This window comes from Falco naumanni, chromosome 9, assembly GCF_017639655.2.
Source record: "Falco naumanni isolate bFalNau1 chromosome 9, bFalNau1.pat, whole genome shotgun sequence".
Lineage (NCBI taxonomy): Eukaryota > Metazoa > Chordata > Aves > Falconiformes > Falconidae > Falco > Falco naumanni.
The window spans coordinates 25,159,142-25,173,399 of NC_054062.1; the positions used below are offsets into that span (position 1 = coordinate 25,159,142).

At 64.9% G+C, this 14,258-nt stretch overlaps 2 protein-coding genes across 5 annotated transcripts; both read right to left on the bottom strand.

Moving 5' to 3' along the window:
* Positions 1-152: 152 nt before the first annotated feature.
* On the bottom strand, positions 153-5,470 carry LOXL4 (lysyl oxidase like 4). The gene is made up of 14 exons (XM_040606750.1): positions 5,182-5,470; positions 4,798-4,996; positions 4,453-4,656; positions 3,863-3,901; positions 3,507-3,738; positions 3,230-3,413; positions 2,806-2,960; positions 2,328-2,495; positions 1,957-2,119; positions 1,598-1,841; positions 1,227-1,342; positions 994-1,130; positions 709-820; positions 153-598 (listed from the first exon to the last, which is right to left on the bottom strand). Exons 1-14 carry the CDS (start codon positions 5,459-5,461, stop codon positions 528-530), a joined length of 2,304 nt encoding a protein of 767 aa, XP_040462684.1. The 5' UTR covers positions 5,462-5,470; the 3' UTR covers positions 153-527.
* Positions 5,471-8,434: 2,964 nt separating this feature from the next.
* On the bottom strand, positions 8,435-14,234 carry PYROXD2 (pyridine nucleotide-disulphide oxidoreductase domain 2). Of its 4 annotated transcripts, none has more exons than XM_040607289.1 (16): positions 12,950-14,234; positions 12,525-12,544; positions 12,205-12,298; positions 12,053-12,126; positions 11,795-11,941; positions 11,501-11,654; positions 11,208-11,269; positions 10,997-11,094; positions 10,437-10,578; positions 10,222-10,356; positions 10,048-10,120; positions 9,781-9,937; positions 9,493-9,647; positions 9,228-9,334; positions 9,020-9,140; positions 8,435-8,806 (listed from the first exon to the last, which is right to left on the bottom strand). In XM_040607289.1, exons 1-16 carry the CDS (start codon positions 14,040-14,042, stop codon positions 8,727-8,729), a joined length of 2,712 nt encoding a protein of 903 aa, XP_040463223.1. In that variant the 5' UTR covers positions 14,043-14,234; the 3' UTR covers positions 8,435-8,726. The 4 variants fall into 4 exon arrangements, with proteins under 4 accessions (XP_040463223.1, XP_040463222.1, XP_040463224.1 ...); XM_040607288.1 differs by having other exon boundaries at positions 10,222-10,368; XM_040607290.1 differs by lacking the exon at positions 11,795-11,941 and having other exon boundaries at positions 10,222-10,368.
* Positions 14,235-14,258: the final 24 nt, after the last annotated feature.

Below are 14,258 nucleotides of genomic sequence, written 5' to 3' on the forward strand. Positions count from 1 at the left end.
GCAAAGGGGGGACACTGCCTGGCTGGGGCCACATTGCCTAGACCAGGGTCAGTCCCAGCTGGGGACTGACTTCATGATCCTGGTGGGGAAGAGAGCAGGGGATGTTGTCGTTGATAAGGGGGTACCCCCCCTCCCATAGCACAGCACCTGACTCCCATTGCACAGCATCTTTATTGAGGACAGGACTGGTGTACAGGTGGCAGTGGCTGGGGCCTGTCCTGAGTCTGCTGGGGCAGAGGGGGCCAGGCAGGCTGAGGTAGTCATCCTGGGGGGCACCAGAGCCACACAGGTGGGCGCTGCTGTGGTACCTGGGCCCCTCTCACAGGTCCCGTTGGCAGCACGGGGCTGGGCACCCCTGGGCACTCCCTGCTGGCCCTGGTGCTCATCTCCGTCCTCTGCGGCAGCATCAATAAATACAAAAGTCTTTGAGTCCCTGAGCTCAGTCTGGTGCTGCCGGAGTGCAGGGGCTGGGGCACAGGAGGCAGGCTGTCCCACCATGCTGCTGGGAGTGTGCTGATGCTGGGGGGTCACACAAGGTTGTTGGCCAGGCGCTCCCGTCGCTCCAGATCGCTCACCACATCTGCACCATAGGCATCACCTGGGGAGAGCGACAGTGTGTGGGGGTGTGTGTGAGGACACAGGACCTGCGGCACGTCCAGCCCCATCACTTCCCCCTGCCCTGCCCCGTATGCTCCCATCCCTCCGTACTCGTGTGGCAGCCGTGCATCCAGATGCGTTGCCCGTCGTACTTGCACTGGCACCGCATCACATTGTTGGAGAAGTCTGACTCAGCCACCTCATGCTTGGGGTTCACAACCACCTGGGGAGGGCAAGAGGCAGGGCTGGGGGCACTGCTGCCATGCCTTCTCCAGGCAGGGCTGTGGCACGCACACAGAAGCACCCCAATGTGCAGGGTGAGGGGTGCCCATGAAGTGTGTCCCCCAGCCCTGAGCTCTGATGGCTCGGTGTGCCCCACCTCTCCGTCCCCCGTACCTGGAAGGTGTAGCTGCCCGGCAGCACATCGGTGATGTCAATCCACTGGCAGTCGATGTCATGGCGGTAGGTGTCCCAGCACCCCACGCTCACTCCCTGCTCCCCAAAGTTGGCGCAGGCGAAGCGTCTCTGCAGCCCTGTGGGAGGGAGGGGAGATGAGGGAGGGCGCAGGCAGAGCCCCCCTCGGGGACCAGGGTGGGAGGTTCACTGGCAGCTCTGCTGCTGACACCTACCTGCAGGGCAGTTGGTGTCCTCCAGGCAAAAGCTGGCTTTGTGCCCTTCGGCCACCTTGGAGCCGTTGAGTGTCAGCAGGTCATAGTGGGTGAAGACCTCAATGCTGTGGAAGTGCCTGTGGGGACAGGGGCTGAGCACAGGGCCAGCGCCTGGCTGGGGACCATGTGGCAGCCCAGCTGGGAGCGGGCAGCACCCAGAGGCTCTGAGCAAATTACAGCCTTGAAGCCAAATAAAGCCATAATGACAGTGCCAGCGTGGACACCACTAATTACCCCAGGCGGGCCAGTTTCTGCAGGATGGGTGCCACCATGCCCTGCCTGACCTGGGGAAGGGGCAGCTCCCTGCCAGCCCCTGCCCACGGGCCACTCACCGGTGGCACTGGTGCCAGGTCCAGGCGTGGCGCCCCATCTTGGGTCGGAAATCAGCTCTGCCCAGGTTGTGGATCTGGGAGGAGAAGCGGAGGAGGCGGCGGTGGCCGTAGGGCCAGTGCATGTGGTCGGCGGAGCGGGAGAGGCAGCGCTCCTCGTGGGCGCAGTACAGCAGCTCCAGTGGCCGGTCCTCCAGGTAGGCTGTCTCCTGCACCAGCTGGGCATTCATCACTAGGTCCGGGGCGTCTGGCATGGAGGGGATCAGCAGGTGATCCCCACCCCACATAGCTCCCCCTGCTATCTGTGCCAAGAGAACTGGGATCCCTCTCCCAGTGGTACCCCTTGGGCTCCTGGTACTCACGGGTGGTGCAGGTGACCCCTGCTGAGAAGCGTCCCCCGCCGCTGGGGCAGTGGACGGGGCCGTGGCGCTGGCACTGCTGGAGGGCCAGCTCAGTGCCGGCACAGCGCACCCCGCTCATCACCACCTGGGTGGCATCGGGGCTGCCTGCCCAGTACCACGTCTCCTGGGCAGAGGAGGAGCACAGCACTTGGACCAGCCCTCGCACCCCCTGCCAGCACCCACCCCGCCTCCCCTGCCCACTCCCTTCCCCCCCGCACTGCCACCACGGCTTGTCCCTCCAGGCTGCCCCATCCCAGAGCCCCTGGCCACCCCATGCCCACACCACACATCCCGTAGGACCCCTTACAGTCGCAGGCTGGGACCCTGCTCACCTGGAGGGCATGGCTGGCAAAGCCCAGCCCTAGCTGCCTGCAGACGACCATGGCCTCGTTCAGTCCCCACTGGGCACCACACACTGAGCCCCACTGCAGCTGCCCCTGCACCAGCACCAGCACCTCCACCACACCCTCCTCGGGGCTGCGGCCCCCAGCCAGCCGCACCTGCAGGCAAAGAGAGGCTGAGACAGAGCATGGGGCAGACCCCCCAGCACTCCCACCCAGCGCTGCAATGGAGCAGACAGCTCCATGCATCCAGCTGAACATCTGCCCCACCTTCCTCTTTGTCATCACAAGAACACTTTTGCCACTGGCTCATCCTGCAGATCCCTATCAGCATGCTGCTGTGTCCCTCTGTCCTCTGGGCCACCCCAGGGCTGCTCTGAACATCCAAGTTGGGCACAGAGCTTGCGGGGCAGGGGCTGTGCAATAGGGCCGGAGCTCCACAGGCCCTGGGGAGGAGACAGGGGCTCACCTGCCTCTGGAAGTCCATGTGGGGCACGTTGCAGCGGACAGCAGCATCAGCCTCATGCTGGCACCCACTTTGCTCAGCCTCCTGGAAGCGGCACTCACCCAGGGAGCGCTCATGGCCAGTGCACCGTACCTCGCTCATGTGGATGGGCCCCAGGCCTGAAGAAGAGAAATGGTCAGCATCCCCTGCTCTGTGTCCATCCTGGAGCAGGGAGGACCCCCACCTTCCTTCCCCCAGTCTGGGTGTTCCCTATGGGAACGGGGCTGCGCGCGGCAGGAGCAGCCAGGGCAGCCTCATCCCAGGGCGGGCTGCAGCTGCCTGGACATCCCAGGATGCTCTGGCAGCACCCGGTATACCGGGGGTTTTCCCCATCGTGCCACTCCAAACTCAGTGGCACCCCGAGTCCCTGCCATGCCGCCCACCTCACCTTGGCCCATCTGGGCTCCCACTAGGGCCTGCTTTGCCGTCCCGTAGCCCAGCTGCCGGCACACCACGCTGGCTGCGGCCAGGTCCCACTGCTTGTCACACACGGTGCCCCACTGCCCATGGCGCAGCACCTCCACCCGGCCCTCGCCTGCATGGGTGCCTGCTCGCAGCCGCACCGGGAGCGCCTGGGCACGGGGGGCAGCCAGTCAGCGTTCCCAGGGCACGGCCACCCACCTGCACCACAGGCACCAGTGCAAGCACGGGACGGGGTGTGGGGCTGTGCTGGGGCTCACCTTTCCCGGGGAGGTCTTGCTCCTGCCCTTGCCTGTGCCCTTCTGGAAGGCACGGCCGGGGAGGCAGCTGACAATGGCGTGCATGCCACGGGGGCAGGCGTGCTGGCGGGGGGCCAGCGGGGCCACCTGTGTGGGGCAACTGGCCAGGTGGGACTCTGTGCCCTGGCACCGCACCCTGTGGACCCAGAAGCTGTTCTTCTGGCTGAGTGTCTTCAGGCTGCCAAGGGAGAGGAGCAGAGGCCAGTGTCAGCTCGGGCACCAGAGACTCTCCCCCACCCAACACCTGTGCTGGGTGTCTGACCAGGGTGCCCCTACCCACCCTGCCCAGAGCTGAGCCCTACCTGGAGTTGGGGTCCTTCAGCTTCATGTTCCAGAGCTTCCTGCAGGTGTACAGAGCTGGGAGGTTGGTGGGGCCCATGCCAACCCTTCAGGTCTTCAGACCCCACCACCACATCATCTCTTCCCTCCCCAGCACCCCGTGGCAGGACCTGGAGCCATGGGGTCCTCCCACAGCATGGCAGGGTGAGGAAAGGTCCTCTCCCCACTGGCAATTACCATGTCAAGCCCAGCTATGTCATGTGTCCTGGCGGGACTGTAGGACTCCTGGCATCGGCAGGGACTCATTATGGGCTGTATTTATAGCCCCAGCCTGAGGTGGGGGCGGAGGAGCAAAGGACTACTTGCCTCTCCTCTCCTTCCACCCATGCTTTGCCAGCCACAGCTGGTGACCTTCCCCACAGTCCCCTGGCTGCTGCCAAGCCCAGTCCTGCCCCTCACTGAGGCCCCAAGAAGGGGACGCAGGCATGGCCAGGCCGCACCAGCACCCTGCACACCCACCCAACCCCTCAGTCTCCCGCCCTTACGGAGTGTCCAGCCAGGCACCCTGCCCCATGAGCCCCACAGCTGCAATGCAGGTCTCCTGCATCCCTACCGATAGAAGCTGGTGTTGATGTGCTTCTCCTGGGGGAAGCCCAGCATCCCGCAGACAACACGGCTGTTATTCCTGGTCCAGCCAGCGTCGCACACCTGCCTCCAGCGCCCGTTGTGCTTCACTTCCACGGCACCCTCCGTCACCGGCATGCTCACCTTGGCCCGCGCCAGGATGGGCTTGAGCCGCACCTCCTCCAGGCTCAGCCTTGGCACCTGCCGCAGTGGGCACAGGGGTGGGCATGTGGACTCCAGCATCATGGGCAGGTTGTTCAGGATGGGGACAAGGGGAAAGGTCAGAGGGATGTGCTCCAGTCCCCCTGGTGTACCCTGCTGGGCACACGGGAACCCCATGGCCCCCAACTCACCTCTCCCAGGTGACCAGAGGTGGTGGCCTGGGGGGGGGCTGCCGGGCAGGCGCTGTCCTGAGCACACCACACCAGCGTCCTCGCCGTGGTGGCAGTCGCTGGTGCCCCAGCCATTGTGGACGCACTCTGCCAGGGAGCCCTCGCTGCCCCCACACCGCACATTGTCCAGCCAGATGGGGCCTGGGGACACGTACACAGGGCTGGGGGTCACCACTGGGGGGGTCTCCATTTCCCTCCCCAGCACCACAGGCCCCATCCAGTGCCCCTCACAGGCTGCCCGCACCCACAGCCCCCCCGCACGGGCTCACCCAGCACGCTGCCCTCGCTGGGACCCCCTGCCCCCTCATTCCCCAGCTGCCCCCTACCTTCCCCTCGGCCGTAGGTGGCACTGTGGGTCCAGGTGATAGCCGTGGTGTAGCCCAGCTGCCGGCAGGCGACGGTGGCCGCGTGGAAGTCAAAGCCATCGTCGCAGATGGTGCCCCAGCGGCCCTGGTACAGCACCTCCAGCCGGCCCTCCCCGGCCGGTCCCCGTGGCCCTGCCAGCCGCAGCTGCACCGGGGCTGGGTCCTGCCCGCTGGGGGCCATCCAGCACAGCAGCAGCACCAGTAGCAGCAGGATGGGGCTTGTGCCGGCTGGTGTCACCATCGTGGTTCTGGGAGTTGGATTCCTGGGGACAGCCCAACACTGAGCCCTTGGGGACCCTGGCAGGGTGGCGAGTGCTGCTGCAGCCTCCCCTGTGCCCCAGGAGCTGGGCGACGGTGGAGGGCTATCGTGCCCCCTTGCACAGCGGTGACATCCCTGTCCCCGTGCTGCGGGGGATGCAGGAGCTGGTCCCTGCCATGCACAGCTTGCAGCATCTGCCATCCCGGGGCTCAGCCCCAGCCCCACATCCACCTGCCCCTTGCCAGGGTGACCCAGCTCTGACACAGCCCCCCCAGGCACCCACAGCCCCGTGCTCAGCCCTGGCTGCCAACCGCCATGGGCAGCCCCACGGACACTGCTCTGCCCCACGCCTGGGGCCGCTGGTGGGAGTCCGATAGATCCCACATTTACCCCCCACCTGAAACCTGCCACTGGACACCGGGGTCCCCTCCTCACCCTGCACACAGCCCTTGTCCCACATCACCCCGTGTCTCCCCCTGCATCCCCACGCAGAGCACTCGTGGGGTTGCTGCCTCCCACTCCAGGTGCCCAGACCCCCCCAGCCCAGGGCCATCCCCAGCACTCACCCTGGCAGGGGTGACGGTGCAGGACAGGCAGCAGCGTGGGGCGGGCAGTGGTGAGGGACGCGGTGCTGGCTCACGCTGGCCTCCAGCAGCTCTCCTGCTGCCGAGCACCGCCTGCCGCTGCTTTTATGGTGCAGCGGAGTGGGCTGCCCCGGGTGGGGGCCCATGCTGCCCAGCCCAGCCCCGGCTCCCCCCCGCACCGTGCCTGGAGCCCAGCCCTGCACCGTGCCTGCCCCTCGCCTCGTCTTCCTCTGCCACCCTGGGGCGAACCTGCCCCTCCCTCTCCCCCCCAGCTTGGGAGGTCCAAGCACCTCTGGGATAACCCCAGCACCTCTGGGATAGCCCCCACATGCCGTGAGCCTGGACCCCCACTCAGAATGAACTCAATACCCTCAGTCAGGTTTGTCCCCTGCCTCCAGCGCTGCCGCACCATGGGGATGGCCCCCAGCCAGGCACAGCACGTGTTTTCTGGGGGTGACGAACTGCCACACCGGGGGCACCTCAAAAGGACACCCCTCACCCCTTCCCACCTCACACAGCAGCTCAAGTGGGTATGGAGGCATGGGGTACCTGGGGGTGCTGCAATGTGGCCAGGACTTGGGGGGCACATTGATCAGGGAGGAGGTGGGATGGCTCTGGGAGCCCAGAACAGGGTCGTCCTGGATCTTGGGGCATCACCTAGGTCACCCCTGAGCCAGGCTAGCTACAGGGGTCCCTGGGCACAGCCCTCCTCCGTGGGATGTGGAGATGGGGGATGCCCTCCCCTCGACCTGCCCCAGGAGCAACCTCTGGCTTGGGGTGCTGCCAGTCCCCGGGGCACCCCACTGCCCACACACCCCGCCGTGCCACGCCGTGGGACATGGATAAACAGGAAGCCCTGTGCCCTCGCCGTGGCCAGGAGCCGGCCAGGAATGTGCCGGTGGCCACCGGGCTGTTTGTTTAGAGTCAAAGCAGCTGGTTCCTGCCGGGAGGAGCCAGGATCAACACGGCCGGGAATAGCCCGTGAGCTCATCGCCACGTCCCATGGGAGCCTCTAGCACCCCTGAGCATGCAGGAGTGCATGGCCCTGGGACCCCCTTACAGGGCACCCTCGTCCCAGCTCTATGCTCCAGCTGGGCTCAGGGCACATGCTGGAGCCTCTCCTGCGGTGGGGTCCCTGGCCAGCCCCAACATGGGGACCACAGAAAGCCCTGGGGAAGGGCAGGTCTGGGACAGGCAGCAAATCCCATGACTCACTTGTGCCTCGACGTTTTTGGACTTAAATTACCCGAGTGTGAGGCTACGAGTGCCCCCTGAACCCTCCCATGGCAGAAGCTGGCAGGGGTGCAGGGCAGGCAGGTGCTGGGTCCCACTCCCAGCTCTGCCTCTGCTCCTGGGGGCAGCAAGTGGGCAGCGGGGGCAGGGGAAAGTCCAGTGGGCTCTCCCACACCTGGGACCTGCCATCCTCAACCTGCAGCAGTGGAGCCACAGTGTCCTGCCGCTCAGTGTGACCCTGGCAGACTGGAGGTGTCCGCTCTCGTCGTCATCCCCCTCGGGGCTCAGGGGGTGCCAGCACCTGCAACCCAGGCAGCCAGCAAAACCAGTCTAAAAATATCACTGCTGGCAGCAGGGCAGCCCCGTGCGCGGGAAGCTGTGGGCAGCAGGGTGGGCGTGCGGGGCTATTCTCAGAGGGCTGCGGGACTATTCCTGGCTGGTCAATATTGATTCAGCCAGCTCAGGTGCAACAGCTCAGCCTGGCAGCACCGTATTTAGGGCCCGGCGGGAGGCGAGGCGGGCAGCTGAATCGGGAGCATTGTCTGGGGGAGGAAGAGGGCAGGGAGAGGATGTGAGCTCTGTAATCTGCAGCAAGCGGCTGCCGGCAGCAGCCCGGGCGAGGGGCACACCCCGGGCCCGCCACCGGCTGACGGGTGGCCAGCGAGAGCTGCAGGGCTGCACGGAGCATCTGCCCTGGGGATGGAGAGATGGGGCCTGAACGTGTGCTGGCAGGTCCTGGCAGGAATGGGGGGGTGGGAGTGGGGTGTGTGTGTGCAGGGCACAGGGGGCAGCTGTGGGGACCTGGCTCCTGCAGTCCCCGAGCTGCTGGACACACTGCTGCTGAGGGCCATGGAGACAGAGGACAGCGGGGGGCTCCAGCTCTTGAGCAGCTCCTCGGTTCCCTGCTTGTTCCAGGCACCTTGGGGCGGTCCTGGCCAGCCCAGAGCTGGGTGGCTCCAGCCAAATAGCCCCACATCAGTAAGCGGAGGAGAGGTCCCATTCACTGCTCCGGGACATACCTGTCCCCTCTGGCAGCTCCCCCAGGGCTGCACCACCAGCCACAGTGCAGATGGCACAGTGCAGCCCCCCATGCTAGCCTGTTGGGAGCTGCACAAAGAGCCAAAAACCACAGCAAAAATGCTCAAGACACAGCCCCGGCCAGGGTTTATTTCTACAGGTGCAGGCAGGAGCCGAGCGAGGCTTGCCATGGCTGCCCAAGGCTGGGCTGCAGTGGGCTGGGAGCAGCCACGTATTCGAGGTGATGGTAGCAGCCGGGAGCACAAGAGACCCTGCCTGCCTGCACCCCCCAGCTCCCAGGGGATGCTGCTGTCCTACCGTGCCTGGGAAGGAAGTGGGGGACAGGCAGGGCTCTGCCTGGAGTCAACATGACTCACTACAGCCACAAACCTCCACAGGCAAAGTTGTTGTCACTACTGCCATCGCAGGCGCCTGAAGTCCTCGAGGGCCACCTGGGCGGCATTGCGTCCTGCTGCTCCCATCACTCCTCCTCCTGCAAAACAAGAAATGCGAAGTGGTGGGCAGCTCCAGCCCCAGGAGATGGGGCCCAGGGCTGTACCCATGGAGCTGCCCCACCTCCCTGCTCATGCGAGAGCAGAGAGGGGACTGGACACCCCCAACCCATGCTGCCCTTGCACCTCTTCCACATGCCCCTGCCCTCCTCCTGCAGTCCCCCAGGAGGGTCCTGTCTCCCAGCCCCGCTCACCAGGGTGGGCTCCACTTCCACACAGGTACAAGCCAGGAACTGGGGACCGGTAGCCCGAATAGGATGGTGCTGGCCGGGCAAAGTACAGCTGGTCCAGAGACATCCCTCCATGGAAGATGTTCTGCAAGAAGAGCTCTATGTGAGCTGGCTGTGCCTTCCAGAGCTGGCACCAGAGTGATGCTCAGAGCTGAGCCCTGATGGTACTCACTCCACCAGGAAGCCCGAAGATCCTCTCCAGGTCTGGTGGCGTCAGGATGTCCCTGCCAATGACGGATGCCTTGAACCCTGGGGCATAGGCTTCGATGCAGTCAAACACTAGAGAGGGACGGAGGGACTGGCAGACAGCCTGGGGGGACATGGTGGCTGGCCCCTGAGCAGCTCCAGGGCAGCTCTGCCCACAGACAGGGACCAGCACTCCTGGTACCTGGGTCCAGTGTGCATTACGTGCCCATGTCTGCATATGCATTACATACCCGTGTCTGCGTAAGCATTTTTGGCCCGCTCATCCCAGGGCCGCCCGCCTGCCAGCACGGAGGGGGTGTACTGGGTAAAGAGGGACACAACATGGCAGCCCCGTGGGGCCAGCCCTGGGTCCAGTGCTGAGGGGATGCAGAGCTCGATCATGGGCCTGGGGGAGCAAGACACCAGCTGGGCAGGCAGGGGGGGACCCAGCCACCCCAAGCTTCTTCCCCCAGCACCAGCCACCACAGCTGTCCTGCCCCTTCCCCAGTGCACCGGGGTGTGCCGGTGCAGGCTCCTACCTGCTGGAGGGGCGCCCATGGGTGGCCTCAGTGAAGGCCTGGTGCAGAAGGTGGGTGCCCTCGCAGTTGAGATGGATGGAGCACTGGTGGTGGGGCAGGGGACGGCCATCGCGGGCATTGGGGACAGCCAGGAAGCTGGGCAGCCGATCCACTGCCACTGGGTGTGGGAGGTGGGGACAGGGGAAGCAGGGTGCAGCCTGTTGCTGAGCCTGGCACCAGTGTCCTTCCAGAGGGGACAGTGGTGAAGGTCGTCCCATCAGTACCTACCATTGATCTTGGTGACAGGGGACCGCGTGTCAGTCTGCCGGATCCGCTGGACAAAATCCTTTGGCAGCTGTTCCTGAGGTGGGAGACGCCGTTGCAGAGTCTGGCTGTGAGGAGACAGCATGGCCGGCAGGACACGGCCACGCAAAGCCCCCAGCAGCCCCATGCCCCCCATACCTGGGGGACAAGCTCCAGGAAGGTGATCTGGGGGGAGGCATTGGACAGCACCACTTTGCTCCTCACCTCTGTTCCATCCTGCAGCAGGACGCCCTGCGCCTGCCCGTCCTTGCCCAGCACCACATGGCACACCATCTGGGGATGGGACTTCACCAAGAGCATCCCTGCTGCCCACAGGATAGCCAGGCAGCTGCCTGCACCCAGACACCCCATACCTTTTCAGCAAAGATGTGGGCTCCCCGAGCAGCTGCCGCACAGGCGATGGCTTGAGACAGGGCCCCCATCCCACCAGCCACGTAGCCCCAGGCACCCCGCCGTCCCTCCAGCTCACCCATCACATGGTGCAACAGCACGTACCTGCATTGGCAGGATCCCAGGTTAGCTGCTGGCCAAGGGGACAGGTCTGTCCCCTGCATGGGCATAGTGGGGATGGTGCCACAGCCCCCATAGATGGGACCACACCAGCTCATAGGACACCCAGCTCAGTTGCAGTGAGCACCCACTGGCCAGAACTTGACCTGCCTTGGGGCAAGTGTCCAAACAGCAAAGGTGCAGGTGGAGACCACTCAGGAGAGCCACATGGCAGGGATGGGGGGCAGCCCCTTGCCTAGCCCCCACCCCTGAGCCACTCTGGCAAGGCTGAGCAGGCAGTGGGAGGGAGAGGCAGCAGAGCAGGGAACGGGGTTGGGGCACAGCAGAGCCAAGGAGCTGCGGGCACGGAGGATGACACGGGGGAATGGTGCAGCTATGAGCCCTGGGTGGAAGAGACCCTCACCCGCTGCCGGGAGTGTGGGGGCTGGCCATGGCTCCAATCACCGCATCAGTAGCCAGAGTTGCCTTCAGGGGCTCTGACTCAAACCACTGATCCAGGATCTGGCCCAGGAGAAAAAGAGAGCACCAGGTTTGGGATGGGGGACTGCCGCAGCATCCTCACAGGTAGGCAGTGAGGCAGCCAGCGGCTACACGCTGCTACTGCTGGCACTCACCTTGGAGATGGGGGCTGTGAGCACCTCGTAATAGCGGGGCAGCTGCCGCCCCAGTGCCAGCCCTGGGGATGGAGAGGTGGTGTGAGACCTGCACGGCTGTTCTAGGGCTGGCTGCCTGTGCCTAGCTGGGTTTGGGGGTCAGGTGGCATGACAAAGGGGGACAAGCCTGCCAGAGCCTGCCAGCCCAGGCTTCTGAGGAGCCTATGCCCTAGGAAGGGGCAGCTCTGCATCACCCGCCCCAGATGCAGGCAAACACCCAATGCCACTGGGGTCCCCTGGCATCCCAGATGTACCTGACCGCAGCAGGGGCTGCAGGGCTCGCAGGGCCCTGAGCCGCTGGAACAGAGAACCCTGCCCCAGGGCAGCGGTATCCACTGGTGGGGCATCCAGCAGCGGGTCAAGGGCAGACACCAAGCCCCCCATGAACGCCTCATACTCAGGGTAAGCCTGAAAGGGGGCAGAAGGGGACAACAGGTACTGTGCCATAGTGGGTGCAATGGCTACCCTACCCAGGAGCATCCCTGCCACTCCATGGGCAGGGCAGCCCCTTGGGGGCTTTGCTGTGCTGGGTGCTGCCCCTGAGGTACCTGGGCATCCTTCTCAGAGAACTGAGCAATCTGCCGCTGGGTCTGGGCCATGTCATGCCCCAGCAGGAGGGAGCGGGGGGGTCTCCTGCTCTCCAACACTGGGGTGAAGGAGTAGGGGTCCCGTGGGAGCACCCTCAGACCGTGCCGCTGCAAGACAGGGATGGTAGAACCCAGCCTGCAGGGACAGCCTGGCAGCGGGCTCACCCTGCCAGCGTGTCAGGAGGTGCCAGCAGCCTGGCGAGGGATCGGTGCCCCTACCTGCAGCTCCAGCTCAGCATAGATCTGCGGCCGCAGCAGGCTGAGCAGGTACGATGCCCGGGAGAACTTGAAGCCTAGAAGACGTGGTGTGGTGGGGGATGTCCGTGCCCAGGGCTGGCCGGGGCTGGGGGACAGGTGGTGTGCAGTGTTACCTGGCACGATCTCCTCCGTGACGGCTGCACCACCCAGCACGTGGCGTTTCTCCAGCACAGCCGTGCGCACCCCTGCCCGTTGTAGGTAGGCAGCCTGCAGGGAGCATGACATCACACTGCCCGTCCCTCCAGGTGGGACATGTCCTCATTGCCCCGACAGTGCCTCAATCACCAGGGAGGGCTCCACTCCCCACAGCCCTGTGGGAGCCCCCCAATCCCACAGGCACTGCCAACAACACCCTCCCTTGCCCACGGCGCAGACCCTCCCTGATCCCCCGCCTCCACACAGAAGAGAGCAGCACCCCACTCTCGGTACTCACTGCCACCAGCCCGTTGTGCCCTGCAAGGAGAGAGGGAGATGAGTCAAACCCAGTGTTGGGGCAGTCCTACAGCACAGGGCACTCTGCCATGCCTGGGGCGCAGGGCTGCCACAACCACCCAAACAATAGGGTTCTGGACACGGGGATAGAGGTGACTAGGAGCATCCTCTCCTGCCCCTACAGCCCTGGCCCTAATGGTGCAGAGAAAGGTGACAGAGGTGCTCAAGGCAGATGCCCTGCACACCGAGGGGCTGCAACATGCGCCCAGCCATGCCAGACCCTTACATCCTCCCTGGCACAAGGAGCATGCTGGAGAGCTGCAACATGCCCAGCACCACTGTAGTCCCCACCTGGCTACTACAGGGCAGCTGGGGGTCCCCACCGGCTGCCCACAGCCCAGCACTGGCTCCCTCACCCTGTATTACCTGCCCCAATCACCACTGCATCGTACTCCCGCTGTAGCCGGCCTGCAGCCCCAGCATGGGCCAGCCGCGCGCCCAGCAGCCCTGGGGACAGATGCCAGCCCCACAGGCAGCAGGACGGGCAGCCCATGCCCAGCCTTGCTCGGAGCCCAGCTGCCATCGCCACACAGTGCCCAGCCATGGCTGCCCAGCACCCAGCAAGCTGGACTTTGCTTTCACAGTGGAACTTTTCCCAGGGCTTCCGGGCACGGGGAGGGGCTGGGGGGGCCAAGGCAGGGGACGCCTTGGTGCAGGGCCAGACACCGTGTCCCAGCACTTGCAGGGAGGCTGGGCAGGCCAAGGGCGCATGCTGAGTGCTGCCCTGCCAGGGGCACTGCCAACAGCAAGCTGCTAAGCCTGGCAGAGCTTTGCTGAGGGCTTGCAGGTGGGCAGACCAGCCCCAGCGCCGAGAAGGTGCCAGGGTCAGATCCTGCCTGGTGCTCAGCAGGATGCCAGCTGCTCCCCAGCCTGTATCCCAGGAAGGTGCTGGGAAGGTGGACGGGGGCCTGAGAGTCCCCTCAGCTCCCGTTCCACTCCAGGGAGAACCTGGGGGCGTGTGGCTGAAGTGATGAGCCAACAAGCACTGTAGGACAGGGGGAGCTTTGCCCTCCTCGAGCAGGAAAGCCCCAAGCACAGCCCTGAAAGCAGTGGGAAAAGAGGCAGCTTGGGAGCGAGCTTGGCCCCAAACCAAGCAGGACAGGGCAAAGGCTCTGCCATGGTCCAGTGCTCTCCAGACTGCCATCCCCACCCTCTGTGAGCAGCACGAGCGATGACAGGCAGTGGCTGCCAGAGTCCCTTGGGGCTGGCCCCATCCCCAGCTGTGCCTGGAGGGGTTTGCATGTGCACAGAGCCCAGCTGTGCCTGGGAAACACATAAGCTGCCTCAGCTTCACCCAGTTCACAGCTGAGCTCAGCCCTGTGGCTGACTGGTACAGGGGAACCACATGTGGGGAATGGGGTGCAGGATGGGCTGCACCTCCCCAGAGCCTGCCAACCCCCCAAGGACCCTGAACCCCACATTTGGGGATGAGGGAAAAGGGGGACATACCCTGGACCATTCCTCCACACAAGTTTGGCTACACCATTTTTGTTTTCTGGCCAAAACTTGGCAGTGATGCCAAGCCAATGCTATAAATCCTGCTTTGGAAACGCACTTTTCAGCAAGACGGTGATTTGCCAACAACCTCTCAGCCCCACTCTCTGCTCATCCCCAGAGGCTGCTGGCTGCCAGCAAAGCCCACAGGGAGTGGGAAGGGGGGCAGCACCAGCCCCAG